This window comes from Populus euphratica, unplaced genomic scaffold (genome assembly GCF_000495115.2).
Source record: "Populus euphratica unplaced genomic scaffold, PopEup_1.0 scaffold6.1, whole genome shotgun sequence".
Taxonomy (NCBI): domain Eukaryota; kingdom Viridiplantae; phylum Streptophyta; class Magnoliopsida; order Malpighiales; family Salicaceae; genus Populus; species Populus euphratica.
The window spans coordinates 3000192-3027949 of NW_011499849.1; the positions used below are offsets into that span (position 1 = coordinate 3000192).

General features: G+C 33.3%; 4 protein-coding genes and 1 long non-coding RNA gene across 8 annotated transcripts; 4 read left to right on the top strand and 1 right to left on the bottom strand.

Moving 5' to 3' along the window:
• The first annotated feature begins 157 nt into the window (after nt 1–157).
• LOC105120641 (uncharacterized) lies at nt 158–4509 on the top strand. Of its 3 annotated transcripts, none has more exons than XM_011018921.1 (8): nt 158–265; nt 348–559; nt 672–760; nt 868–1006; nt 3075–3173; nt 3328–3450; nt 3568–3830; nt 3921–4509. In XM_011018921.1, exons 2-8 carry the CDS (start codon nt 418–420, stop codon nt 4029–4031), a joined length of 966 nt encoding a protein of 321 aa, XP_011017223.1. In that variant the 5' UTR covers nt 158–265; nt 348–417; the 3' UTR covers nt 4032–4509. The 3 variants fall into 3 exon arrangements, with proteins under 3 accessions (XP_011017223.1, XP_011017222.1, XP_011017224.1); XM_011018922.1 differs by having other exon boundaries at nt 218–305; nt 468–559; XM_011018920.1 differs by having other exon boundaries at nt 163–559.
• Nucleotides 4510–12910: 8401 nt separating this feature from the next.
• Nucleotides 12911–13430, top strand: LOC105120846 (uncharacterized). Its single transcript, XM_011019227.1, has 2 exons — nt 12911–13131; nt 13257–13430. The coding sequence occupies exons 1-2, from the start codon at nt 12964–12966 to the stop codon at nt 13428–13430; spliced, it is 342 nt and encodes a 113-aa protein (XP_011017529.1). The 5' UTR covers nt 12911–12963.
• A 509-nt stretch (nt 13431–13939) lies between these two features.
• Nucleotides 13940–15049, top strand: LOC105120643 (uncharacterized). The gene is made up of 2 exons (XR_841400.1): nt 13940–14667; nt 14935–15049. It is a non-coding gene; the product is annotated as an uncharacterized LOC105120643 (long non-coding RNA).
• On the bottom strand, nt 14970–17966 carry LOC105120642 (26S proteasome non-ATPase regulatory subunit 14 homolog). The gene is made up of 6 exons (XM_011018923.1): nt 17676–17966; nt 17334–17511; nt 17147–17228; nt 16020–16196; nt 15762–15929; nt 14970–15334 (listed from the first exon to the last, which is right to left on the bottom strand). Exons 1-6 carry the CDS (start codon nt 17815–17817, stop codon nt 15143–15145), a joined length of 939 nt encoding a protein of 312 aa, XP_011017225.1. The 5' UTR covers nt 17818–17966; the 3' UTR covers nt 14970–15142.
• Nucleotides 17967–24264: 6298 nt separating this feature from the next.
• LOC105120646 (patatin-like protein 2) lies at nt 24265–26554 on the top strand. 2 transcript variants are annotated; one of them, XM_011018927.1, is made up of 8 exons: nt 24265–24281; nt 24336–24560; nt 24810–24991; nt 25112–25298; nt 25410–25571; nt 25693–25995; nt 26077–26249; nt 26331–26554. In XM_011018927.1, the coding sequence occupies exons 2-8, from the start codon at nt 24429–24431 to the stop codon at nt 26407–26409; spliced, it is 1218 nt and encodes a 405-aa protein (XP_011017229.1). In that variant the 5' UTR covers nt 24265–24281; nt 24336–24428; the 3' UTR covers nt 26410–26554. The 2 variants fall into 2 exon arrangements, with proteins under 2 accessions (XP_011017229.1, XP_011017228.1); XM_011018926.1 differs by lacking the exon at nt 24265–24281 and having other exon boundaries at nt 24296–24560.
• Nucleotides 26555–27758: the final 1204 nt, after the last annotated feature.

Below are 27758 nucleotides of genomic sequence, written 5' to 3' on the forward strand. Positions count from 1 at the left end.
TCAATCATACGATAAGAATATTTAAATTTTAAACGGCGACAGCACGCATTGATCAACACAAATGCATCCTCCTATCTTGTAGCCGCTAACCTAACCACGAGGGCGCACGTTAGCCCAGGCTCCAGAGTCAGCAAAACAAAGTTCATTTATAAAGCTAGCTCTTAACCCGTCATTAAAATGCAAAAGAAGGAAAACAATAGTCACTTGTATTAATTTCTTATAATCAAAGCCCGATCCACACCACTCATCGGCGCCCTCCAAAACGGTCTTTATTTTTTTATTAAAAAAAGCACAAAAAGAACTCATTACTGCATTTTTTTAATTAAAAAAACTCGAGTTGGTTGCAGAGCGATCTATCGGTTGATCTAATAAAAGAGGAATAATTGGATATTATGGCGGGATGAGGAGGAGGAGGAAATGGCGAGAGGAGTGAAATGGGGATGTTCGTACAAGAGAACCACTCTCTTTGTTTGCTCTATCAACATTTTTGTTGCTCTTTATGTTCTTCGCTCTCTATATGCTTCCCTTTATCTCTACTCCAATAATGATTTTAACAGAGGTAACTAACTCTCCAAGTTTTTAGGTCCCTTTTTTTAATCGAAGCGGTTTAGTTGATTTTCGAGCTTTCGTTTGTCTTTATTATTATTATTATTATTATTATTATGTTGTAGTTGTAAAGTACACACCAGATCAGATTAGGAAAATGGAGGAATCAATTCGGATTCGAAGAGCGAAAGAACCTTTAGAGCTTGTTAAAATTGTAAGCATTTCCTTTTGGGTTTTTCAGTTATTGTGTGATTGATTTGAGCTCTGGATTCCTTCATTGGATGTTGGTAGTTTAATTCAGTGTTTTCTGTTTTTGGAAAGGTGAAGGAACTTAAGGAAGAGTTTAACAGAGAAGAAACGGTGATTGAATTGCCAAAAGAGGTTAAAAATAAAATAACTGATGAGATTCTGGAGAGATTGAGAAGCTTGAATGCGAATGCGAATATCAGTGAGCAGAGAAGTAGGTTCATCTTTCAATCCCACGTCGTTTTGTTTTGCAGCTGCCTATACTATTTGAAATTGATTCATGGAATTAGGATAGGTTTGAACACTTGCTTTGTTCGAGTCTTGAAGGCTCAGCGCATTTGACGTGTATTATTCATCAAACGAAAACTAATTTTGTATAATGCGGAGAACCAGCAAACATTTTTCTGTGCTGTCTCGCTGGATTAGTGAACAGCAAGAGTGGTGTTTCTTTGTAGTTGCTCACTCTTCCATACAACTTCTGCTTGACTGCATTTTGTTTAACTAAACAGAAGATGAGTGCTCAAATCTACTGAATATTAGTTTTTTTAACGACGGGCCTATGCCCCCAAACCAATATTGGTATTACAATGATGGAAAACAAAGTAGAGGAGGTATTTTTTCTTCTTTAATATGTTGCCATTCTCGGTTTTGATTTCAAGCAGATCCTATTACTGTTGTACAAGGAGTATAGAATTCAATGGAGCTTGCTACCACCATTATACACACACATGTATGTTTGTATGTATGTATCAATTTATCTGGTTTTGTTTTTTCTATGAAGTGCTTAAACATGGTGGGTTACGACTTTAAACTCTGTCCCCCCCATCAACTATAACATGCTAGTTTTATTTTTATTTTTCCCATATCAACCCTAACTCTGCTACATCTCCCATGCTGTCTCTCTTGTAAAGTCACAGCTACTTTTGTTTGCTTTCATGAAACAAGTGCCATTTTCTTTTTGTATTAATATTAAAATGACCAGAACCTGATGCCTCTACCACGCTCACCTCCATGCCATGAATCCAACATATCTATCATTAGCACCATGCCAGCACTGACATTTTTCCTGCCCGAGGCCTCTTTTGCTTGCTACCATATTTTTTCCATGTCTCGTCTCACAACTGCAAACATCATGACCTCTATTTGCAGCATTATTCCTCTGCTGCCTCTTGACAAGTTAAAGATCTGTGGCTTTTTTAGGTTTTTCTATGACCGACATCTTCTCTTTGTTTTCCTACTTCACTCCCAAACTACTATAGTGCAGATGCTCACAGAATTTGTTCCTAATTTCTTACATGGGGACACATTGGCTGTCAATAGCAAACTAGAAAAGTAAATTCTCTGTCAAAAAATGTTGTAATTCTACTTGCTAGCTGTAAATTTTTCATAATCAAATAGGTATTGCTTGTTTTGAAATTAGACAGCTCATCTGATTGCTTTTAATTTTTTTCAATTAAAAAAATATAATGCATTGAAATTCTGGTGCTTTAGGCTGATGTTATGCTTTGAATCTTGTTCATAAGGTTCTTGTTGAAACCTTGGACATCATGCCCCATGGTTCCATATAGAGAAGGAAGGAATCTGTAATGGTGCTGAATGATATTTGTGGGCTTAGTCTGTTATACATCTCTTTGTATTTTATTAGCTCCATGGTTAGCTTGGAAGTTGGATTAAAGAAAGAAGAATTTTCAGAAGCTACTGTGTGGAATTTACAATGTGTTGACTGATATTATTTGATTGAGGGTATCTTTGGCATGGAAAACTTCAGCCATTTGTCATTTCTGAAAGCTGTAAATTTTTTCTTCTTCTATTTCTTAGTCTCTGCCATATTCATGCGCTTCGTTGTAGAATTATCCAAGGATTCTTTGGATGTTTTGACAATTTTGTCATTCATGAACACATCTCTACTTGAAATGGTGACTTCCTGCCTCATGGAGTTCAAGTGTGCACTGTTAGGATGATTTTGGACTGACATCATTTTTCTGTTCAGTTATAATTTACTTAGCTGATAACCACCCAGTCCTGGTTGTATCAGGATTTGATTAGTGCTTCTTTTTAATCGTATTTCCAGTCTCATTCTTGACATTTCACTATTTTTAGCAACATTAAACAATGATTTCCAGAAATTTATTGCTTGCTTGCTGACAATAGGGTCATCCAACTATCCAAGCAATGTGGATGGATATATATATAGGACATGTAACATAAGAGCCATGACTTTTGACCTCATCTGTGCTGGTATCTTGCCACTTAACTTTGTTCTTCTCTTCTTTTGTAAACAGATGCTGTTGAAAACTGGCGGAAAGAAAAACTGCAAGAGCTCAAAATGTTGGCCCGTGAAACAGAGGGGCTGACTTCATCTATTCTGAAAGAGGAAGCTGGTATGCTTCTGTTCCCTGGAAGGGTTTGGTTTGGTGTCATTTAAATCTCTGATGTAATGGCCTCAAGGACCAATTATATTTGTGTGTGTAGGAAGCACTTTAAATCCTCGTTTCCCATACCCTGCTACTCACGTGTGTTACTGAATATTCTTAGGTATCCTAGTAAGAGCCTTAGAGTCTGATTGGGCTGTGCTGTCAGAAAATATTGGCCTTTGGGTACCTGCTGAAGTAATTCACCAGGAACACGATGATAAGCCTGAGGGTGAAGAAGAGCCTGGTAATTAAATTGAGGTTTCTGTTGGTAAAATTTTATTCTTCATGTTGCCAGTATCTAAGCATTTACTGATGAAGAAAATTTATACATGCTTGTTTAATTATTACTTATTTTTTACAGAGGAAGAAGTTCTACCTGGCAGGCCTCTTCCACCTGAATGCCATGCTGAGCTTCATACTGATTATGATGGTGCTGCTGTTAGATGGGGCCTTACCCACCATAAGGAAAGTGCAGCTGACTGCTGTCAAGCTTGCCTAGATCAGGCAAAATATGCAAAGCCTGGTGAAAAGAAATGCAACACATGGGTCTACTGCCCATCAGAGACAGGGTGCTATTCACCGGATATCTATCAACATAAAAATCAAGAGTGCTGGCTAAAATATGTAAGAATTGGTTTAATGTTTCATTATGAGCTAAAATTCTTCAATACTTTAACCAATCTAATTATGACATTTTATCTCGTCAAATTGCAGGCAGAAAAGCCCAAACTGAATTTCAAGGATAGGTATTCTGAATCATATAGAGATTCCCACCCAAATGCGCCATTGATTGTTCCCTGGGTTTCTGGTGTTGTTAGTGCATGATTGAAAGTAACATCCCAAATAGTTTGATGTTAAATTGCTTGAGCTTCGGTCTTTATCGTCTTGTGGCAATTTTTAGAAGATGTGAAGCTGCCTCTGCTGTACCTTCGATTAGGCACTCCTTGCATCCCAGATGTGGTGAATATTGACTTCATTTCATTTGTTTTTTTTTTTTTGTGGAAAGAGAGAACGGGCGAGTAGTGTGATCCCTCCTTTAGTTGCCTGAAGCATTTTTTTAACACGGGGTGCGGAAGTCCTGGCGCTCATGATATTAATCTGGTATCTGGTGCCCAGGCTAGGCAGCCTCCTTTACAGTTAGACATCAAGAACTTTCTTTATGGTTTAGCCTGAGAAGATTGGTTCGGTTGCTTGTAAATGGGATGAAAAATTAATTTGTTGAAATGGTATGCAAATTTGTAACCATCGCATGCTATTGAATTCCTTCATGGGAATTAAGAGTTTGTTCTTTGGACTACGGAAATTTGCGAAGGGGTGTTCAAAAAACTGGTTCTTTTATGATATTAGTATTACCCGACCTGATTTAACCATCAAAGTTAGATAATATAATATGAGTATTATAAATGATATTAAGTTAAAAAAAATCTAAAAAACATGTATTGAGTGATAGGTCAAGATTTTTAAAATTTAGTGATAGGTCAAGATTTTTAAAATCTAGTCAACGTAATCAAATTTATAGACTTCACATTTCTTTTATTTTATTTTTTTATATTTGATAGTTTGTATTGATTAAATATTTATTTTTATTTTATTTCGAAATGTTTCATTTTAGTTCTTGTTATTGGTTTTTTATTTTTATTTTCAAATTATATTTGATAGTTTTTGTTATATAGAATAACGCTACTACCCTTGAAAAATAATATATGAGAAGCTTGCTAAAACAACATGCAACATACCACCTACTTTGTTTCTGACATGTGAAACAACACCTCTCCTCTACAATGTTGTCTTTCAAGACAACTCTAAATCAATCATAGGTTTTTTTATTCGATTTCTTAGTTTTCGTGATGTTTGTTGTTGAAGAAAAAACAATTTATACCTTGAGCTGTTGGGATCTTGTCCCCTTCTCATTGGACTTTTTTAACCCAAATATTATTATATTTTTCAAAACCCAAAAAAAAACCAAATTGATTTTTATTGGGTTACTGCTCAGATAACCCTAATTATATTCTATTCAAAATAGCGCTTATAAGTACTAGATTATAAAAATGAAAGTAAAATATTTATATATGGTAATTGTTGTTTTAATTTGTTGTTTTTTTAATGAAAGTCGTAGTGACCAGCTTAAACACACAGTTGATGAATACCGATACCAAGTCAGAAAAAGGCTTTTACAAGGTCTCTTTAAGGAAAGAGTTCCAAAGTTTTGCTCTCCCAAATTGATCTAATGTGAATTAGTATTCACAACAACCCTAATTTTTTTTATTTGTCTCTGATTAATTAACACCCTAACTTCTTTGAATACATGTCTCTAACCTGCTAATTATTTGTTTTTCCGGGTTGTTGCCGTTGAATCTGCTGGCAGACAAATCCCAATTGCGTTTTTGGAGCGAGTTAAGGAAGATTTCAGCAAAAGATATGGTGGAAGAAACCAAGGCATGCTTTATGAGTTTGCCGAAAGACAACAAAGGGTGGCAATGGGGATTTTGGGTTTCCATGGCAGCAATTCCTTTTTCCATCCCAATCTTCTTCTCGGGCTCCCTGTAAAATTTTGTCATTTTCTACAGATTTATGCTTAAAAATAGCTTGGTGGCAAAGTAATAATTATCAGTTTAATTACAAGGTTTAAACAGCTCTAATACTAATATTAGAGAGCAACCCACATAAGTAGCCGCAAATCCTCAAGTCATGATGAACAAGCAATCTCGTTCATTGCAGGTGGTTTCATAAATTTAACGGTTGTGATCTTTGAAGGTGTAATTTAGGGAAAGAAGTTCAATAAAATTAGCAGTCCTCGCTACTCTCGTAAGACAACAACGAGCCAATGCTCAAAGAGGGTCAAATTGTCAGGGTGAGCCGAAAGCTGGATCGGCCCCCGTTAATTAATTACAGAAAAAATTAAAAAATACAGTATTTCTTTGAGCACGTTTACCAAAATAATATTCTTTACCTTTCTCTCTTGACTATGATATTGTCATTCCTGAGAATCCTTCAAACTCCTGCGTAGAGACAAATTCATTTCTCCATCAAACACGTCCTCGCATTACATCTCCACAAAGTCCTCAACTCTCACAACCTGATAGAGTTATCATAACATGCTCTAAAACATGAAGTTTAAAACCTAAAGAATATCCTGGTTTTAAAATATTTTGTACCACTCATCATCCTTTCCATTAGTTTACTAGTATATTTTCAGAATCCGAGCTAACTTACTACATTTAGAGTGTGTTTAAGAATGTAATTGCTGTTATTTTTTAAAGTATTTTTTATTTAGAAAAGTATGCTAATAATATTATTTTATTTTTTTAAAATTATTTTTAAAATTAGCATATCAAAATGATTTGAAAATATCAAAAACATATTAATTCAAAAAAAAAAAATTAAATTTTTTTAAAAATATTTTTGAAACTAGTGCCAAAAAGCATCTCAAGCAATGGCCAAACTTGAGTGTAGAAAAACTATGGGACGTGAATTAAATGTTTTGATAGAGAACAGGACGCGGTCTCTTTATCTAAAGCCAAATGGTAAACATACTGTAAGGAATAAACAGGTATTCAAGATTAAAAGACACCCTAATAATAAATTGAATGACAGAAAGCTAGTTTGTTGCAAAAGGTTTTTATAAAAAAAAATATATATATAAAATCAACTACTTTGACACTCTCCCTCTAGTAGTTAAACTATCTATAGTTAGATTGGTTTTATAAATTACAGTAACATTCCATTGACATATCAGATAATTAGAGGTTTCAAATGTATTTTTACGTGATATCCTAGATAAAAAAGTTTATATAAAACAACTTCAAGGATTTATTGATGAGGGTCAACCTTATCTAGTATGCCATCTTCATAAATCTATCTATGACCACAAACAAGCTCCAAGAACTTGGTTTTGTTTTGTAGGCTATGTTAACAATTATTGGAGCTTGGTTTTAAGGAGTCCAAAATTGATTATTCTTTGTTTATATTCTGTACTAACACTTTAAAAAATTCTCTGTTGATCTACGTAGATGATATCATTGTTATTGTTTCCAATCCTTCTGCCATTCATTCTTTCATCAGGAACCTGAAGACAACATTTCATCTCAAAGATCTTGGACAGCTGAGTTGCTTTCTTGGTATTGAAGCACAAAGAAATAGTTAGGGTCTTCATCTAAGACATGCTAAATATATCTCTAATCTCCTTTACATCACCAAAATGGTAAGTGTTAAACCTTCGGTCTGTCCTACAACTTCAAGAATGATATTTTCTATGCAGTAAATCAGCTATGTTAATTTATGCATAATTCACGAGACTCAATGGATGGCAATCAAGAGAGTCCTTTGCTATTTGAAAGGTATAATTGGCTATGACCTATTTTATGCACCTTGTACTGCCACCTTAATTATTTTCTATGACTCGCATCAGGCCAGAAATCCTGATAACCAAAGAAGCACCTATGGATTCAATATTTTTCAAGGCATGAATTTAATATCATGGTGTGCCAAGAAACAAGGAGTTGTCTTGGGTTCAAGCACATAAGCGGAGTACCGAAACATGGTTTTAGCTACGATAGAGGCATTCTAGATTGGAATGTTAATGAAAGAGTTCCGAACTTAACTTTCATTGCCCCATACTATCTAGTGTGATAACATTAGAGCACTAGCTTCAGCTTCAGATGCTAGCTTCCATGCTCAAATCAAACATGTCAAAATTGACTATCATGTTGTTAGAGAGAAGGTAGTTAATAAAGATGTTCTAGTCAGGTAGGGTTAGTTGGGTTCATCGTTTTACCAAAGGGCAGCCTGCAACTCAGTTTCAATTTCTAAGGTTCAAACTCATGGTTTGCCAATCACCCATGAATTTACAGAGGGGTGTTAGAGCATGCACTTACTTAGTTAATACTCATTTGCCCAAATCAAAGACAGTTTAGGTTTTTTCTGATTATGACAAGCTTACAGTTCGATAATAGTTGTACAATCTCATTGTACTTCTTATATTTATTATTACATACAGAGATGATGCAGATAAAAATCCAATCCAATTAGTTGAAACACTCGCTTTGTTATTTATATTCACTTTATTTTATTTTTACAAATTTCAAGTCTAAAAGCTGCTGCCTTGCTGCTTACTAACATGTATCCTCTCGATACCTGTAAGAGCAGTGAAATGGAACCAAGAAGCCTCCCCTCCTATTGCGATCGGAACAGGGGAAGCAAACATTTCAAACCAAAACAGAGACAGGACGAACATCATCTATGGTTGCTTAGCGGAAGATAGATGGGTTCTGATGAAGGGAACACTCACTGGAGCGTGTTTGAGGGAGTGAGAAACGTGGCCTCATCAAACCCAGAAACTCTCATGTCTGAAATCGAGACTGCTATTAATGAATTGGAGTACAGCCGTGCCACAGCCCTTCTCGACTCGCCATCACCAACCTCAACCCACATAGTAAAGACTAACATGAGCTCCGATTCGGGTGCAAATCCTCAATATGATGCTAAAATGGCAGATGGGACTTACATGGCAGGCTTTGCAGCCTTGGCTGCTGGGAAACTTGACGAGGCTCTCCAATATTTGAAGGTCTCTCTCTCGAAATGTCCTCCTGATAAAACCTCTGCTGTTGTAAAGCTGCGGTCTCTTATTTCTCTTACTTCGAAGAAACTCCACTTGACTCTTTCATTTTTTGTAAGCTTTACTCCTTTGGTTTCATTTTGATTTTGCTACAATTTGATGTTGGGTATTAAAGTAGTTTTTGTCTAAATTCATGATTTTGACGTTCTTTCGTAAATTTTATTGTTGATCTGCTGCGTTTGCTTTAAATATTCTATCCTAGAAGTTAGATTAACTCCTTTGGCCATACTATTATCATCTTATATCTATGATTTCAACTTCTGTGTGTCGAAAGGATGAAGTTAGATGACCCTTTTTTTAACCCTTCTGATATGGTCTCCTTACTTGCTCTTAGCTAATCAGTGGTTTTAGCATCAGGATCAGACGTTGAATTCGCTGTGAAATTGTTCTATATATGCAACTGATCAAATGTACAGTTGTGTTAGATGATCATGACTCTTTAGGATCTGATATTTGTTTCTGAGAGTGAACAATCCTTTATATTTGGTTACACAAGAAAGAAAATCATCTCTGATGTAGGTGTAGCAACATCAGACAGATTCCCCATCTGTTCACTGCTAGAAGGTGGCAAGTTGTGCGTTTTGGAGGGTTTGTGTGAGGTTGAAAGATGACAATTTTTTACTTTTTTGAGGCGGCATCTGCTCCAGTATATGCATTCGTCAATTCTACTATGCTCTCACATTGCTTTGTGGTTGCTCTTGTTGTTGTGAACATTATCACACGTTAGTTCAAAAACCCTGCCAAATTCGAGTTCCAAATCTCTGCAGGGTTTGGTTGCCTGAAACTTTTGGATGCAAGCTGAGAAGATTTTTTTCTGTGAGTAAAGAATCAATTATATTTGATAACACCAAAAGGAAATTCGTCTTTGATGTAGATGTAGCAGCATGGGACAGTTTTCCATTTTGTCATGCTGAAAGCAGGTGAAATGCGGTGTTTGGAGACTTTGTCTGCAGGTTAAAAGATCGTCCTCTGATGGTGGTATCTGCACCAGTTTCTACACTTTACCATCTAGTTTGTCAATTCAACTGCTTTACCTTTTACATTAGCCATGAGTTGCCCTTATTGGCGTGAATATGATCTCACATCAGTTCAACAACCCTGTCTAAGTGGCGAATCTGGGCCCGGCTAGGCTGTCTGCAATACATTTATCATGATCAAAAAAGAACTCGGATTCTTAATGGTTGCTTCTGGTTCTAGTCCTGCTCGCTGTGGATGAAGATTGCAAACACACTCCCATTTCTTGCAGTTTCATATTTGCCTGTAATTCTGTTCTCTTCTATTTATTTCTTACAAACAGTTTGTAACGGGTTAAATTCTGTTTATTTTTGTATTTTAAAAATATTTTAAAAAAATTAAAAAATTTATTTGTTTTAAATTAATTTTTTTAGTATTTTCAGATTATTTTAATACATTTCTAAATTTAAAAAAAAATTTAAAAAAACAAAACACCACCTTTTCTCAAACACCCCCATCTACTTTCGTGCTCAGGGTACTTTCATGCTCAAGTTGGAGAAGAGGAAATCTACTTTTAAGCTTGCCATACCATTTTCCACCAGCTCATTAAATTCCATACGCCTAATTAATTGCGTTTTAGTATTCTTTTAACTTAATATAGAATTCGGAACAAATCCGAGTTTTGTTCCTAGCTTCTGTTCCACAAAAATAAATTCAATGGTCGTTTCTGTTTACCTTTAATAACTTGTACGGCGGGACATCATTCTCTTCTCATTTATTAATCAAATAAATTGCGTTCACGATTTGGTGCCATGTCCTCCTTCACTTTGACTTCTGCTTGAAGTGTTTACTTAAAAACGACATGATTAACACTCTTTTAAGACATGGCTTACGTGAATTGACGATTGAGGGCCCCCGTGAGAGATCATTGTTTCGCAGTTGAAACACCGTGGACCAAGATAGAATTGACCATGGACTCGTATGGTGTTTCACACTTTCACTCTCTCTCCCTATTTTTTTTTTTTTGATTTTTTTTGGTCACTAGTTTTTTTTTCTTTAAATTCACCATTCCATGTTACTATTAGAATTGGGCTGTTATGTATACATATAGAGTTATCGAGATATAAAAAAAACATCCTCGTATCATGTTGATAACCAATTTTATACCAAAAAAAAAAAGTTTTATTGTTAGCTAAAAAAAAATAATTTTGAGAATTAAATTTGACAAGAAAAAAAATTATAAAGTAATTTTTTATAATCATAAATGTTCAAGACAACCCACATACATCTTAACTAATTCTTCAAGATCTTAAAGGTAACAATTATATAAGTCTTCAGTTATCTTAAGATTTATGGTACTCGAACTGATAACGATCTCGATTAATCTCTCAAGATCCTGAAAGTAACAATCATGTAAGTCTTTGGTTGCCTTGAGATTTATGACACTCAAACAGGTGGTCTCTAAAAAGCAAATTCAAAGTCTGACTAGTTAAAATATTTTTTTAAAGATTATAGAGTTATTTTTTTTTATTATTATTGAATGTGCATCTTTTAAAAGATCTTACCCTAAAAAAGTTTTCAATTTTATTTTTGTCTATTTAGTGTAAGATTTTAACGGATTGTTTCAAACTTTATTTTATTTACATTTTAAACTTTAAATATGTGAAAAGAGAAGGAGATTCGTTAAACTATAATGTAAGAAAAAGAAAATAATAATTTGTTATTTTTTATTGATATAAAAGGTTAAATTTAGTGTTACTGGATTTTTCTTCATGAGACGAGTGTGCTTTTTTAGCTTTGATATTACTACAAAAAATATATTAGAGTTGAGAATTTTTTTTGTCTTTGATTTAATTTTGTGTTATTTAACTGATTTAGAGGTGTTTTAAATTGATAAATAAATTTATTAAAATTTAGAGAGTGTTTTTAAATGAAAATAAATTTAAAATAATTTTTAATATTTTGAAAAATTAAATTTATTTTTTCCATGATTTTTTTAATCATCAAATATTGAATAGGTGAATAACATGTTATTTATTTTTTTTATTTTTAAAAAAATCATTTGCTCTCTAGCCACACAAAAAAAACAGATATCAAGTCACGATCCTAGCCTTGCAAAGCCCACGTGCACGAGATTTTTTTTGAGCCAAGTGTGCGAGTGAAGTTTCTTTAACACAAATGATTGATCCTTTTCTATTACTTTGTTTTTTAAAGTTTTTTTTATTAAAATAATTATTCTAATATTTTGTTTTTAAATTTTTCTATTATGATAGATTTTAATTTAAAAAAAATGCTTATGATTAAAAAAAATTCTTTTGTTAAAATAATAAAAAAAATGCATTAATAAAATATATAATTTAAATTAAATATATTTTTTCTTGGTAATTTAATTCATTATTATTTATATAAATATTTATTTTTATAATTATTTAATTAAATAAAAAATAATTTCCACAAAGCAAGATTATTTAACATAATCAAGATCATCATTTAGGGTATGGATTAACTTAGTTTAATTTAAGTAAATTCAAAACATAAATAATGAATATTTTAAAAATTAATAAATCAATATAGTTTTCAATATTTTATTTTAAATAACCAAACTTGATCCAAGTAAAAATAGCTAAAGAGACTATAACTTATTTAAAAATATAGTTATGGTTGTTTTTTAAAGTGTTTTTTATTTAATAAATATATTAAAATAATATTTTTTTTATTTTTTAAAAATTATTTTTAAAATTAGTTTATGATCTAAAAATATAAAAAATATTAATTAAAAATAAAAAAAAATAAAAAGTTTTCAATTTTTTTTTAAAATACAAAAACACATAATGCGTAATTTCCATCCAATTTACTTTAAAACCTGGCCTGGTGCGCAGGTTAGATTGACGAGTTAACAATCCAACAACGTCGGTGAAAAGTTCCCCGCCACGTCACGCGTGCACCTCGCTAGTGGGAAATTAAAGTGGGACTTTTGAGTAATTTGCTAATACGTCTTTCAACTTTTTTATCTTCGTCTTTACCCCAAAGGATCGAAAGCCACTGCTGTCAGTAAGATGCGAGGCCACTATCACAGGAGCAAGTCAATGTGGACATCAACACAAACTATGACTTATAAATGCTAGTGCTGTATATATTTTGTCCCATACCATTAAAGTTGGAAATACCACCAAACTTTGTCTTCTCAACATGGGCGTCTTTCACCATGAAGAGGCACCAAATCCTTCTAAGAAATGCAAGTTCCTTGCTGCAACTTTGAAGGATGTGTTTTCTAATTGCAATACTTGTGGTGGACGGATTTCAACTTCAAGCCCGAAGGAAGAGTTTCCAACTGCTGACGTTGATGACGAGCAGGAAGTACTCACTTTTCACCATTGAAAAATTCATGCTCTAACCCTCCCTCCCAGGAAAAAAGGAAAAGAATAGAAAATCATGTTCTTTCTTTCTATTCTTGCTAATCTGAGTGTGTTTTCCTTCTTCAGGTTATTGTTTCAGAAATTCGAAGCAGAGCCATGGAAAAGTTGAGGCATAAACCCTTTATTTTCACAGAGAGCTTTTCCTGGGTATACTCTCCGAAAACAGGAGAATTGTTTGTAACCCCGAAGGCTGCTCAACAAAAGGATGACGGCAACGATGACAATGATTGGAAAAACTAGTTAACCTACCAGCAAGAGAAACAATTAGCACCTTCTCCTGTAAAGCGGACCCCTCGGTGAGCTTGCCCGTGGCTCTAAACCAAAACCCTCCCTCTTATTAACAAAAGGAAGAGCTAGGCAGTTCAATCGTGTGTGTGTACACACACCACACTCACAGAGAGAGAGAGACATGTGCGGAAATCAGGGAAGAAACCATTGTTGATACGCCAACACTTATTAGACCAGTTTCTTTCTTTGAGACAAACTTTACAAAAGACTAAATTTTGAGACCAGATGCATCATTCACAATTTTGTTGTCCACAAAATCTGATCCTTTCAAGTTTTTCTATAACAATAAGCAATTCATTCGTAGCAGACAGGCATCAAACAATCAGCATAGCACCTTCTGGGTTATAAAGATACCTGTCACGTTTGTAGTTTACAGATTAAGCAGCACCGAGAGTCCCCCTCTTTCAACCCCATATATTTAATGTTGGATCTTCATCCCGTCACTACAAGTTCTCAGAACATTATTTTTTACAAACACCGCGCAATCAAATTAGAGCACCCATCATGTCAACGAGCAAATAGTATCCACCCAGTTAAGGAAATAATCTACCAACTGAAAAGTTCAAACAAAGGGAAAAAATTCCATGTATTTACTTTCCCATGGCCAAATCATCGCCACAGTCCCGAATTTCATCATACAAAATTGATGAAAGAAACAGTTATTAACCATCACATGAAAGGAAATATGTAAACTTTAAATTGTCAACATAGGTAAGCTATTATTTAAAAACCAAGAACTTCAACTTGGAAGATTTTTCTTGAGAGGAACACCACATTCTCTCTCCAACTATTCAAAAACATTCAAAAATTTTGTGAGCTCAAATCTTTCCCCAACTGCAACCCTAAGCTCTTTGCTCAACATAAGAGCCAGCAAGCCCACGAGTACCAAGAAAGAACGGCAACCCGCCTCCAAGAGACATGATAATTTAGAAAATTGAACAACTGACCATGCATTCATTTGTAGGATCACTTCAAAAGGAGGAGAAGAAAGCTCAAGGCTGGACATGCTTTGAGCGGTCATCCAGTCAAACCCAAGTTGTCGAAGGGGTCTGCATTACTAGGATATCACTAGATAGTGGTCATCCAATCTTCAAACCCAGGTTGTCGTACGTGGTCAACATTACCGGTGTTAGATTACCTAATTATAACTTCCACAACAAATTAATCAAACATCAGCATGCAGACACAGGCACAGCGGAGCACCCCATAATCTAACATCATGAAGCAGATAATAAAATGACTATTGATCCCCGTGATTGAACTGTCTTCGAAGTATCCACCATGACAACTAGTCCAGTACAACATAACAAACAATGAAAGGAAAGGAAATGTAAAAGTAAATTATGAATCAGGATCGTTCTACTTGAAACAGAGTAAAGAATGACGTAGAGTCAGGTCTAGAGCACAACAGTGTCAAGCATAGAGCCCAATGTCTGAACCATGCATGCAGACACAGGCACAGCGGAGCACCCCATAATCTAACATCATGACGCAGATAATAAAATGACTATTGATCCCAGTGATTGAACTGTCTTCCAAGTATCCATCATGACAACCAGTCCAGTACAACATAACAAACAATGAAAGGAAAGGAAATGTAAAAGTAAATTATGAATCAAGATCGTTCTACTTGAAACAGAGTACAGACTGACATAAAGTCAGGTCTAGAACACAACAGTGTCAAGCATAGTGCCCAATGTCTGAACTATGTTGGAGGACATCAAATTTGAGACATGTTCTTCAAGGTGTTTCTTCGCATCTTGCCTTCCTACATTTGCAATTGCCAGCTTTTCAGGTGGCAGCTCATCTTCCTCTTGCACTGCCTTGTTGTATTTAATAGCTAAGCTTAGCATTTCCTGCAGATTTCAAGACATTTCAAGATCAATCACGATAGCACTGCAAAAATGGATATTACTGTATGCACCTAATACCTAGCAGAGAAGAAACAGGCAAATGGCATTGCCTTAATGATAAGATGGCAGTTACCAGAGATTCAGCTAGCCTGTCAGAATTAGAGCCCCATCCCCAGCCCGTTTCTCGGGATGCAATTTTTCTAATGTTGGAGGATGAGTAACGGAACACTATGCAAGATGAGAGATGACAAACTATGAACGCACAAAAGGCATTGCCTTAGTGCTGGATGAGTAATGACACTGAACTAGATCCAACATGGGAGTTCATGAATAGGACACTGAAATATCATGAAAACCCTCTCACACAATTAAGAGACAGAATGAAAACAACACAAAAGAGATTAAGGGAACTCCAGTAACATCTGTTCACCTGAACAGTCTGCTCGTTGGTTTTTGAATGAGTATCAAACCGCCTAAGTGTCAAACCATCTGTCCATTTCTTCTTGTGCAGGTTAAGAAGCATCTTTTCCTCAAGTTCATTCTTTCTGTAATTAATGGCTATGGAGTAGTAATGTCTGTTCAATCCATGGATCAAAGCCTGAAAGTTTTCAAGTGAACCATGTTAAATCTTGATGCAACAGAAAAATAGTTTGCTGAAAAAAAAAAATCACTTTTGACATGCACTCACTTGAATGGATGGCTTATTCAGATGCCCAAGATTGGAAGTTGTCTGCCGCGGTTCTTGGCCAAGCATCATTGTTTGTTGGGTAATAAAACGAAAGGCATCAATTACCACCTTTCCTTTAACACTCTGAATTGGATCCACCACCACTGCCACAGCACGTTGATTCAAAGCTTCAAAACTCTGAATATCAAACACAATAGAACAGTCAACTCTAGCAGCAACAAGCAATAACAATTACTGAAACAAACAACAGTCAAATACAAGACATAGCAATTACAAACCCTTCCCTCAATCAATACAATCTTAGAATGGTGGCAAAACTAAATTTCATCAAAATAATATAAGAGGATAAGGAGAATTGTAAGAGAAAGACACCATAACTTTGTTCTGATTTGTGGAAAAATTTGACATGCATACATCCATAAAACAGTGGAGAAGACAGGGGCATTAAGATTCATAGCATCTATTTAAAAAAGGTGAAATTACACAAGATTTCTAGATGGGATGGAGGAGGAGTTAGCATTCTATCAACATTTGGGAGGATAAAAAATTAAACGTTGGAAGTGTTATTAGTCTTCTAGGTCACAATGGCACTCCCCAAATCAAGAGTCCTCAGTCCATTTATATCCATGTCCAACAGCATCATTCAAAGGGTGTTTTTTCTGACCCATGCAGTCACTGTCCACATTAGACTTTTGTCACCAAACTGTCCTATTTCAGGCAGTAGTCCCAAGTGAGGGAGAATTCAGAAGGTAACGCAATCCTATTGCCTACTCAAAAGCCCAGACACACACAAGAAACTAATCATAATCACTGAACGACTAAATCTAGCAATCCATTTTTTGACAACCTGTAACATCAATTAAAAGTTCACTGATGACACCAACCATTAAGAATATCAATACCAAGATCATAAGCATAAACACAAAGCAAAACCTTTTGACAACCTGTAACATCAATGAAAAGTTCACCGATGACACCAACCATTAAGAATATCAATACCAAGATCATAAGCATAAACACAAAGCAAAACCTTTTGACAACCTGTAACATCAATGAAAAGTTCACCGATGACACCAACCATTAAGAATATCAATACCAAGACCATAAGCATAAACACAAAGCAAAACCTGCTGGGTATTTATATCAACACCAGAGAGCCAACAGCCAAATCCAGGATGTGAATGGTACCACCCCACAACCATCTCCGGTCTGCAACACCAAACAAAGAATAAAAAAAGTCATTAGCGGAACTATACCCAAAAACCAACACATGATTTTCATCAAATTCAACTTGACAGAAAAAGAAAATAATACCTTCCAGTCTGTTTAAGCATGTCAAGCATATTAGTCTGGAACACATGATCAACAGCTTCAACACTCACACCAGTACCACTTTGTGGCATTGCGAATACATCGACAACACGAACTGTATATTCATCCACAAACTCTCCAAGCATCAAACCCATCACCTCCATCGGTACCCCAGCTCTCCCTATTATCAGCATCCACCAAAATCAAACACAAAATAACCCAATTCTTAAATTCATTAAAAATAAGTAAATCCAAAATCCTAATTCAGGGTTCCAACTCGGATTTACATACAACAACAAAACCCTAAAATTGAATAAGTAGGTTGTGGATTTTAGAAAACCGTACCGTGCTTAAGCATCTTGAGGAGGGCAAGAGAGGAGATGTAGACCTGCTCGGAGGAATCGAGAGTAGGAGAATCTGGTGGTGGATGACCCAGCCCGCCTCCTGCACCTGCAAACATTCTTTGCAGTCTCTCCATACCTGACATTATTATTATTATTTAACTTTCTTGGTTTCTTTCTCTCTAGCCAAACACAGATTGTTGAGGTTTTCTTTCTGAGCAAGATAGGGGCTGCTAATTTGTAGTCTCACTGCTATTTATCAGGGAAAAAAAAAGAAAAAAAGAAAAAAAACGGAAAGGAAATTGTGAACTTGTTAGAGGGGATTTTGCTCCAATGCCCTTGAAAGGTTAAATAATTAAATATTCTTGGGTATTAGGCCCTGAAACTAGATGGGCTTGCGACTTCAATATTTGCAGGTTTTTGTCAGGCCCATATTTTGCAATTAATGGGCTAGAAAATCAGAATTAGGCTTGTTCAGCCCATAACATAAGAAAAGGTTATTCTGCACTGGCCCAGTTTTAAGGACGAAACCTACAAGTCTGATATATGGTTTGATATTCAGCCGGATTTTTAAGGCTTATTTGTCTTCGTATAAACCGTACCCTCTCTCTCTCTCTCTCGATTTTAATCGTGGTTTGGTATACATTACAACTGTATTTACAGTAAAATATTATTTATAAGTATTTGGATAGATATTAATCATATTTATTATTGTGTGTTCCACATGAAATTGAAGGGGTGTGTTGATACTGTGATAATTTTTATAATTGTGGTTTGAAAAAAATTATTTTATAAAAAATATTTTTAGTTGAGGTTGATTTAATAAAATATATGTATAGTTAAAATTGTGGTTGCAAGTGAGATTGAATTAAAGGTGATTTAATGTGTTTCGGTAAAAATATTTTTCAACTTGAAGTTATAAAATAACTAAAATAGACATATATTAATATTAATAGTTTTTAATTGAAATATTATAGATTTAAATACTTCTATTATATCATAAAATAAATAATACTTTATATAAAATATTTTTTATTTTTTATTAAACTATCTATAATTCCATCACATACGAATTCCATCTGACAAGAACTATAATTTCATAGCTTCCTGGGCGAGCAATAACTTCAGGTAAAATATCATCAGGAATAAAATTGAGATTGCGATCAAATTCTGTAAATATTACGTCATTATGCGATCCCCTTCTAATGTAATTATGTAGTTCCATGAAATAATGTTGAATATTATTTTTTTTGAATAAAACACAATATCTGAAAAATTTTGTTGAATTTTTTTTATTTTACTGGGTCGGACCACATCCAATGTATTTAGATTTGGGTCGAACTTGGTTCAGCCCATGAACAATGAAGACATTCTTCAATGTTCACTTTGCAAAATAGTTTTTGAAATCAATCTCAACTAAAAGTGTTTTTTATAACCTCAATTTGAAAAATATTCTTAAATAAACATATTAAACTACTTTTTGTTTAACTTCAATTTCAATTACAATTTTAATCAAACATATATTTCATCAAACTAATCTCAACTAAAAGTGTTTTTTTAATAAAAATAACTTTTTTTCAAATCACAATCATAAAAAAATACCATAATACCAAACCTTAAATTAATGTATTTTTGAGTCTTGATGACTTGAAAATCTTGATAAGAACAAGTATATGGGAAGATGATATCTTTGTTGATATGATGAGGTATTTCAGATATAATAGAAGTTATTTTTTAAAGTATTTTTTTATTTAGAAATATATTAAAATAGTATATATTATTTTATTTTTTAAAATTCATTTTCATATCTTCACATCAAAAATAAAAAAAAATAACAATTTAAAATAAAAAAATTAAAATTTTATAAAACAGTTGTTGCTCCATTGCCCCCAAACACACACGAAAACATCTTCTTTCCACGTAAATGAAAAACAAAGAAAGAGAGAGGGGGAAATTAGAAAGCATCAGCATGTAACATCAGAGGTGATTAAACAAACAGGGAGAGAGAAAATCGGACAAGCTTCCTTGCAAGAACTATTCTTTTCCATGCTCCGCAAGAAATGGGATCGGAGACAGGGTCTAAGCATATCCCCAAGGGTCAAGACCATCTTAATAATGCTAGTCTTAAGGTTTTATCTAATTATTTAATACTCTTGCCCATCAGGTTTGTTTCGTTCAAATAAAATTATAAAATGTGGAGTCTTGATCCATATGACAAATCTTAGCCCTTAATCTGTTGCGTGTCTATGTTTGATTGCAATTTTTATTTATTTATTCACTGATTTTTTCCTTGATTTATAATTGTATTAAAACAAAATAAATTAATTATATGGTCCACTCAATTCTAGTTGATAACTCACTAATAAGGTGGTCGAATTGTAGGTTAAGCTATCAATACTGTTCCAGAGGCCATTTAAATTTGCAATTAGTACGAAGAGTTTACCAATTTAATGCCAGCATTTCAATTCAAACTTAGTACAATAATATATAAAATAATTCATACATGTTCAAAGATATTTTGTTTTTTTTATACATCCACAATCTCATGTTGTATATAAGACTTCGTTATTTAATTAAGTAAATATGTACCACATGTAATGTTATTAAATCAATCCATGTATATCTTAATATTTATATCATTTAAAAAAGAAAAGAAATGTTACTAGATTAAATTTTCAAATCTAATAAAAATTATATAAAATAATGAGTCAAATATAATAACTCATTCATCAATCAAACTTCAAACTATGTGACTTCATCTTTTTTTAGATATGCATATCGCTTTTCTTGATTATGTATGTATCTTATGATAGTGTTTGGTAACTATTCTAGGATAATATTAGAGATAAAAATAATAGAAATAAAAATATGCCTGGTTAAAGATATAGAAATATAAAAATAAATATGTTTATAGGATAATTTTAGAATGAATTTTAGCATTTTTAAAATACAAGGTACATGTAAGACATATATCTAGAAACAATATTTATTTTTTTATTCTTAAAATATCGTTATAAAAAACTTTTAATTCTAAAATTGTTCAACTAAAATGTATAGGATAAAAGTGATTATTATCATAATTTTTAAATTTAACTCGGGGGTTGATTCAGGGCAAAGCCTGGATCACAAGTTGGGTTGACCCGAGTCAATATAAAAATAAAGGTGATTATTATCATAGTTTTAAAACTCAATTCGGGAGTTAATTCGGAGAAAATCCCAAGTCACAAAGTCAAGTTGACTTGAGTCAATATAAGAATAAATATGATTATTATTATACTTTTAAAACTCGATCTGGGGATGATATGAGATAAAGACCTTGTCATGAGTGGGGTTGCTCGTTAACCTGAATGACTGTAAGGATAAAAGTAGTTATTATTATAATTTTAGACCTTATTTGAGGGTCAACCTAAAGTAAAGCCCGAGTTATATTTTAGGAGGGTCAACATAAAATAAAAGTGCTTGTTATCTTAATTTTACAACTTGATTCGGGGGTCAACTCGAGAAAAGGTTAGGGTCACAGATTAAAAGATTCAACTTGAGTTGACTTGAGTCAATATAAGAATAAAAATTATTATTATCATAATTTTAAAATTTGACTCAGAAGGTTAATCAGGGTAAGACACAAGTAACAGGTCAAAAGAGTTAACACATGTTAACTCAAGTCAATGAATAAATAAAAATAATTATTATCATAACCGATTAGGAACTTGACCTTTGATAAAGTTTAAGTTGATAATGATTTTATAACTAGAGTTATTATAATATTATCAATTTCAACACTCAATATAAAATAAAATAAAATAAAATAAAGAATATCTAATTATTATTTTTAAATATGTTAATTTGATAACAATACAAATTAAGGGTAAATAGATTTTTTCATATTTTATTATGTTTTATCCACTATAACCAAATATGATACAGAAACAATCACTTGGACTTGTATAGCATTATCTAACATGATTTTTTCTTTGTCTTCTTTTTTATTTTGTCTCTTATATATATATATATATATTTGTTTATTTATTTTGAGACAATAACTAAACATTAACTAAATATCATATTTTACAAAAGCCTTGTTTGATATAAACAAATGTTATTTCTTTGTTATTGAGTTTTTTTTTTTATCATCTCATAATCTTGTTATTCATTCTTCTTATACTTGAACTAAAACTTCTCTATAAAAGAAATAAGTAGTATTGTTAATTAACTAGATAAAGTAACTAGGGAATGAGTCCATTTAATTACGGACTAATTATAACCTTTTATCATTGATGCTGTCGATTTTTTTATTGTGAAATTAATAGCAACATTGTTAAAAGTAATGTTTATTTGTGTATGTAAGAAGTTCAGGAGAAAAATAAAATAGCTAGCGCATGGTTGTTATGTGAGAAGTTACTGAAAAGTAGTTATCAACTACTTATTTGACCCATGCATTTTTTTATATATAAAAAAATTATGTATATAATTTTTTTTACATGTTTTTATATATAAAAAATCCTAAATGAAAATAAAAAATTTGTATATAAAACTGAGAATTTACTTAAATGCATTACCATTAAAGCTTTGATTAGTGAAGTATGCAACTATTTTTTATGGTATTGATTGTATATTCTCTCATCCAAACTATCCTCAAAGTGAAATAAACAATGAAAAATTACATTTAAATAGAAAAAGTTAGCGTAATAAAACGAGAACATCCTTATTTCTAACAATAAAAAATATGTATTTCAAAATGTCATCAATCTCCTAACAATTCTAAGAAATACAAAAGAAAAGTCAAGGTAAATATTGATGTTCGCCTGGTATGTTTTGAGCTCATGACCATATCCTTAATTACTTGCTACTATTAAGGGAAAGAATTTATGAAATACCTAGAATTTATGAAATACCTCCTTCCCATAAAAAGTAATATGAATACAAAGAACTTTAACAAGTTCTACTATTTTTGCCATGATTACTATCATGATGCTAAGGAATGTCATGCCCTAAAACGCTAGATTGAAAGATTGATCTCTAGAAGTTATTTATAATAAATTACAAGGAAAGGGAAAAATCTTTGTGATGCATTAACCAAATCAATATATATCTAAAAAATGTATCCCCACTTGCATGAGAATTTATTTTTTAATTTTTGAATAAAAACAGTAATGTTTCTCTATATCTTGAAAATAGTTTGTATGTCTTTAATAAAATCTTTATAATAAGATCTTTATATCTTTATTGAAATCTTCATCTTTTTATATGAATTTTTCATGTTTTTAATAAAATCTACATGACAGAATCTTCATATCTCTACTTAAAATTTCCATCAATGCAATATATCTATACACAGTACATTAACTATATTTTTACAATCACAAAGCAGCCTCCACTTTCTAAATAAGTAGTGTCCTTTACGACAAGAAAACTTATTGAACTCTCATCTTTTTTATAGGCAAACTCTCACTTATTTTATAAACATGTTAACAAAAGTTGAGAGAAGATAACTTGATAAATGTATTTTTATTCTCTTATTTGTGATGGTTAAGTCTTTCAAATCTAGGAGATTGTGTATGAAAAATATGCAAAAAAAAATAAAATCAGACAATTAGGAATCCTGACCATCCATTTAGGTATAGCTCACAACCAAACACCTTAGCCCAACACTATTTAAGCCTAACGGATTGACTACGATAATTTTTAGGCTCAACATACTAACTCTATCTCAAGCACATATCTTAATGTATTTTTTTTTAGTTCAAGGAAGTTAGAACAGTATCATGCACCACCCTTTCACACACGCTTTATGCAATATTAAACCACCCATTGATGTTATTGATGCACACCAAATTATTTGTGTAGAAGCAAAAGTACCAACTCCACCAATTATATAGCAACTAATAGCTGATGTGCAATTCCACATGCCACAAGACACCAACAACTGCATGCACCATTAGGTATTTACAACTTCACTCATCACAAGATATCTGTCATACCATTTAACAGGTTTGAGACCTATAAATATATTTGGTATAGAGTAAAACAAAAAAGTTCAATTTGAGCTCATTCAAAGGCTTCACAATAGTTTATTCGATACACACATGCATTTCTCATGTCTTTTGTTTTTTGTTTTTGTATACTATTTTTTTATATTTATTGATTTAAGTATTAAAAGGTAATTTATTCTTATTAAAAACTTATTTTGACAACATCAACAAGTCTAGAAACAAAGCATACATTCAAACACACTCGCTTCAGCCCAAAACATAATAATAAAAAGCATAAACATGATCTTATCAATCTCGTAAGTAAATCGTTCTGTAGTTTCAGAGTTTTTAACCGCTTACTACTCGCAATAAATATAAATGAGATTCTCTATGGTTCCTGATCAATTTGGAATCTCAATCTACGATCCCCTTACCACAGGTGCGTATACATGTGGTCCAACTTGCAACTAGTGACAGCAACAGAAAACCTCTGGAGTCTAGACTCATTTAAAACGGGACTCCACCATCCAGGAAAGTTCAGACGCGTTGAATTTGTAGGATGTTTGAACCTGTTGAAAGCTTCCAACTTTTGAAGTCCTGAAGCCTATAAATACCTTCACATGCCTTTTGGAGATCTCAAGGTTACCAATTGATTTGATTTGAGTACGGACTGCCTGATAGTCAAAAACCTAAAGCTAAGCCTCTCCATCTAGGTGGCAATCTCTTCCATATCCTAGTTCTCCCGTCATTCCTTTCCAAATTTTTTTAGCACCTATCTTATCGCTCATATGGAAACTCAGGGATCACCCCATCAACCACCAACTTATGGAAACCTAGTCACTGTTCTTAGCATTGATGGAGGTGGAATAAGAGGGATCATACCAGGGACTATCCTTGCCTTCTTGGAGTCTGAACTTCAGGTAGAAATCCTACTTGTTTTGCGCGCTCATGGTGATAAGTTGTAACCTTCGACTTTTATTTGAACTTTATATTACCACATGCATGCCAATATGCATTTAATTAACACAACTCGTTTGATTAGCTACCTACTTGCACGTTCCAATTCCAATATTAGTGTTCATGATAAAAAGAATCAAATGTCTGTAGTTGATTCAAAGACTTCAAGTATATAATTTTATGTTCGTTCATTTTTTAATGTAAACGTGAAGAAGCTGGATGGTGAAGATGCAAGACTCGCGGACTATTTTGATGTGATTTCAGGGACTAGCACTGGTGGCCTGGTCACTGCCATGCTAACTGCCCCAAACGAGCAAAATCGCCCTTTGTTTGCTGCCAAAGATATCAATGACTTCTATCTTAAGAACAGCCCAAAAATCTTCCACCAGGATGGGTAATAGTCTTTGATGATCACATCATAATAGTGAATTAATTAGATTTGCATGAAGAATATTGTTTTCTCAATCTATTTCAGTATCCTTGATATTAATTAATTATACTCCTTTTCCAATAGGTCTCCATTTGCAGCTGCTGGTAAACTGATCAAGGCTTTCAGCGGGCCAAAATATGATGGCAAATATTTACATAGCATTGTCAAGGAGAAATTAAGAGATAAGCGATTGCATCAGACCTTGACAAATGTTGTGATCCCAACTTTTGACATCAAATACCTCCAGCCCACCATCTTTTCTAGCTATCAGGTTCGTATTTGTCTCTAAATATTGTTTTCTTACTCTGCAAGTTGAAAAGAGTCATATCAACGCTGATCAGGAGAAATAACAATTCCCTCACAATACGACTTTTCGGTTCAGGTGAAGAATGATCCATCCACCGATGCTCTTCTATCTGATATATGCATTGGAACTTCAGCTGCCCCAACTTATCTCCCAGCCCATTATTTTGAAACCAAAGATTCGGAGGGCAAAGTGAGGGCTTTCAATCTTGTTGATGGCGGTGTAGCTGCTAATAATCCGGTATATATCTATTTATATACTAATCTATACTAATCCATATCACAAATCTTAATTAATCTTGTGTAACTACAGTTGTTGCACAAAATGCTTATTTTTCTTTTATTTTTGGTTTATCGATCAGACTTTAGTTGCTATAGGTGAAGTATCCAAAGAAATCAATCGGGACAGCCCTGACTTCTTCCCCATGAAGCCCACGGACTATGGGCGATACCTAGTACTGTCTCTTGGGACTGGTACAGCAAAAACAGAAGAAAAGTACGATGCAAATAAGGCAGCAAAGTGGGGTGTTTTGGGATGGTTGACTAGTGACAATTCTACTCCATTGGTGGATGTTTTTACTCAAGCCAGCAGTGACATGGTTGACCTTCATCTTGCAACTGTTTTTCAAGCCCTCCGTTCTGAAAAAAATTATCTCCGAATTCAGGTATATTTCAAGTTCATATATATATACATGTATATATTGACTTGTGTAATGAAGTAATGTATACTTGTGCTAAAAATGCAGGACGATACATTGACTGGAACACTTGCATCCGTGGATATTGCCACCAAAGAAAATTTAGAAAATCTTGTGAAAGTGGGCGAAGGATTGTTGAAGAAACCAGTATCAAGTGTGAATCTGGATACCGGTGTCTTTGAGCCTGCTAATAGGTTGACAAATGAAGAGGCTCTCATAAAGTACAAATCTGTTCTCAGCGTATAATTAATAGCACCTTATGCCTTCAGTTATTTAATTTGATTTTCCTCTGGTTTTTGTAGGTTTGCTGAACGACTTTCACACCAGAAACAGCTTCGTTCAGTCAGGTCACCACTTGGAAGAGATGCTCATCCGAAATGAAGTTGAATATTGTTACTCTTAAATTAATTACGAGATTAAATACGCTTTTCAGAATCAATTTTATTATTTCATTTAATTGGATCCGAATAAATTTGGAGAGAGGAATAAAAATATGAGTTTGGAGTCAATAATTCTCCATTGTTTACATCTTAATTACAAGTCTTCGAATAACGATACCACACGTACGGTATGTACTTGGTCGATGTAATTCCTTAATACGATGAATATAAATCACGGAATTCTTTTCTACACATTAAAAAACGTGTTCAAAGAAATAGAAATCATAAAATTAATTAATTAATTTCTAACAATATTCTTTCAATAAAAAAAATAAATAGCATCTTGAATCAATTGGGTTTTATTTTTAAATACTCAATCACTTAAAAACTAAATCAAATTTATCCAAATTAAAACTGAATAATCGAGCAATCACAGTTGATAATCAGTTCATCCATGTTCAAAGTATTTAAAATTACAAATTGTGATCGATGAAATATTTATGCTAGCTTTCATTACAAATCGATTAACATAACATTTATCTTTATTATAAATGAATCATGTGCAAAACATAAATTAAAATGACGGTGATCTTATGGCCTTTCATCATTTTCGTACTTCTATTAATTATCATGTGCAAAACATAAAAATTTATATTTATCTTATTCATTAGTTCGGGTTTAAAACAGATGCTCAAAAATTAACCCATAACTAATAAATAACATAAATGTAAACTCAATCCATTAATTAATTAGTTTAATCTTAAATTATTTACATTAATTGTCATTTTATTTTTTTAATTCTTGATGGGAAACCAAAATGCTGAGAAATGTAGAAACAAAGTTATTAATTTCCAACATATAGACCAATTTGTATTGAAGATAATTGTCAAGTTAGTAATTGATTCATAATAAATGCTAATGAGAATATTTGATTTATCAAGCTTTACAAGTATATGTACTATGATTAAAATACAAAAGCACAACCATTCAAATAAAAAAAATCATCATAGAGAATCTAACACGACCTAATGCGGAGATTGAAGAAGGGCCAAACCCTAGCGCACCACGAGACCAGCTCTTGCTGGAACTGACCTCTGGGCCCGAATGGACGATTGGAAGGAACCTCGCATCGTGATTGCTTCTGGGGTCCACTAACACTGATTACCACCGTCAATGATATTGACTTGTAACAGTAAGACCACTTGGGATAAAAGGTCTAGACATCATCGTATCTGGGCATCACGTGCCGTATGGGGAGGTTCATGCTTCTATTTTTTAGATCGCCGACAGCATGGAATTGTGTTGATTCAGATGCCATTAAGGCCCTTCAGGTTGCTGGCCTCTGGTCGC

Bases quoted from the DNA above. Each gene is read 5' to 3' on its own strand.
- LOC105120641 (XM_011018921.1), top strand. From the start codon at position 418: ATGGCGAGAGGAGTGAAATGGGGATGTTCGTACAAGAGAACCACTCTC. The intron at 1,007-3,074 runs GTAGGTTCATCT...TTTTGTAAACAG, and splicing joins GAATATCAGTGAGCAGAGAA to ATGCTGTTGAAAACTGGCGG. The intron at 3,831-3,920 runs GTAAGAATTGGT...GTCAAATTGCAG, and splicing joins AAGAGTGCTGGCTAAAATAT to GCAGAAAAGCCCAAACTGAA.
- LOC105120846 (XM_011019227.1), top strand. From the start codon at position 12,964: ATGGGCGTCTTTCACCATGAAGAGGCACCAAATCCTTCTAAGAAATGC. The intron at 13,132-13,256 runs GTACTCACTTTT...TTCCTTCTTCAG, and splicing joins ACGTTGATGACGAGCAGGAA to GTTATTGTTTCAGAAATTCG.
- LOC105120642 (XM_011018923.1), bottom strand. From the start codon at position 17,817: ATGTCAGGTATGGAGAGACTGCAAAGAATGTTTGCAGGTGCAGGAGGC. The intron at 17,512-17,675 runs GTACGGTTTTCT...TGCTGATAATAG, and splicing joins CCTCAAGATGCTTAAGCACG to GGAGAGCTGGGGTACCGATG. The intron at 17,229-17,333 runs GTATTATTTTCT...TTGGTGTTGCAG, and splicing joins ATGCTTAAACAGACTGGAAG to ACCGGAGATGGTTGTGGGGT.
- LOC105120646 (XM_011018927.1), top strand. From the start codon at position 24,429: ATGGAAACTCAGGGATCACCCCATCAACCACCAACTTATGGAAACCTA. The intron at 25,299-25,409 runs GTTCGTATTTGT...TTTTCGGTTCAG, and splicing joins CCATCTTTTCTAGCTATCAG to GTGAAGAATGATCCATCCAC. The intron at 26,250-26,330 runs GTACAAATCTGT...TGGTTTTTGTAG, and splicing joins AATGAAGAGGCTCTCATAAA to GTTTGCTGAACGACTTTCAC.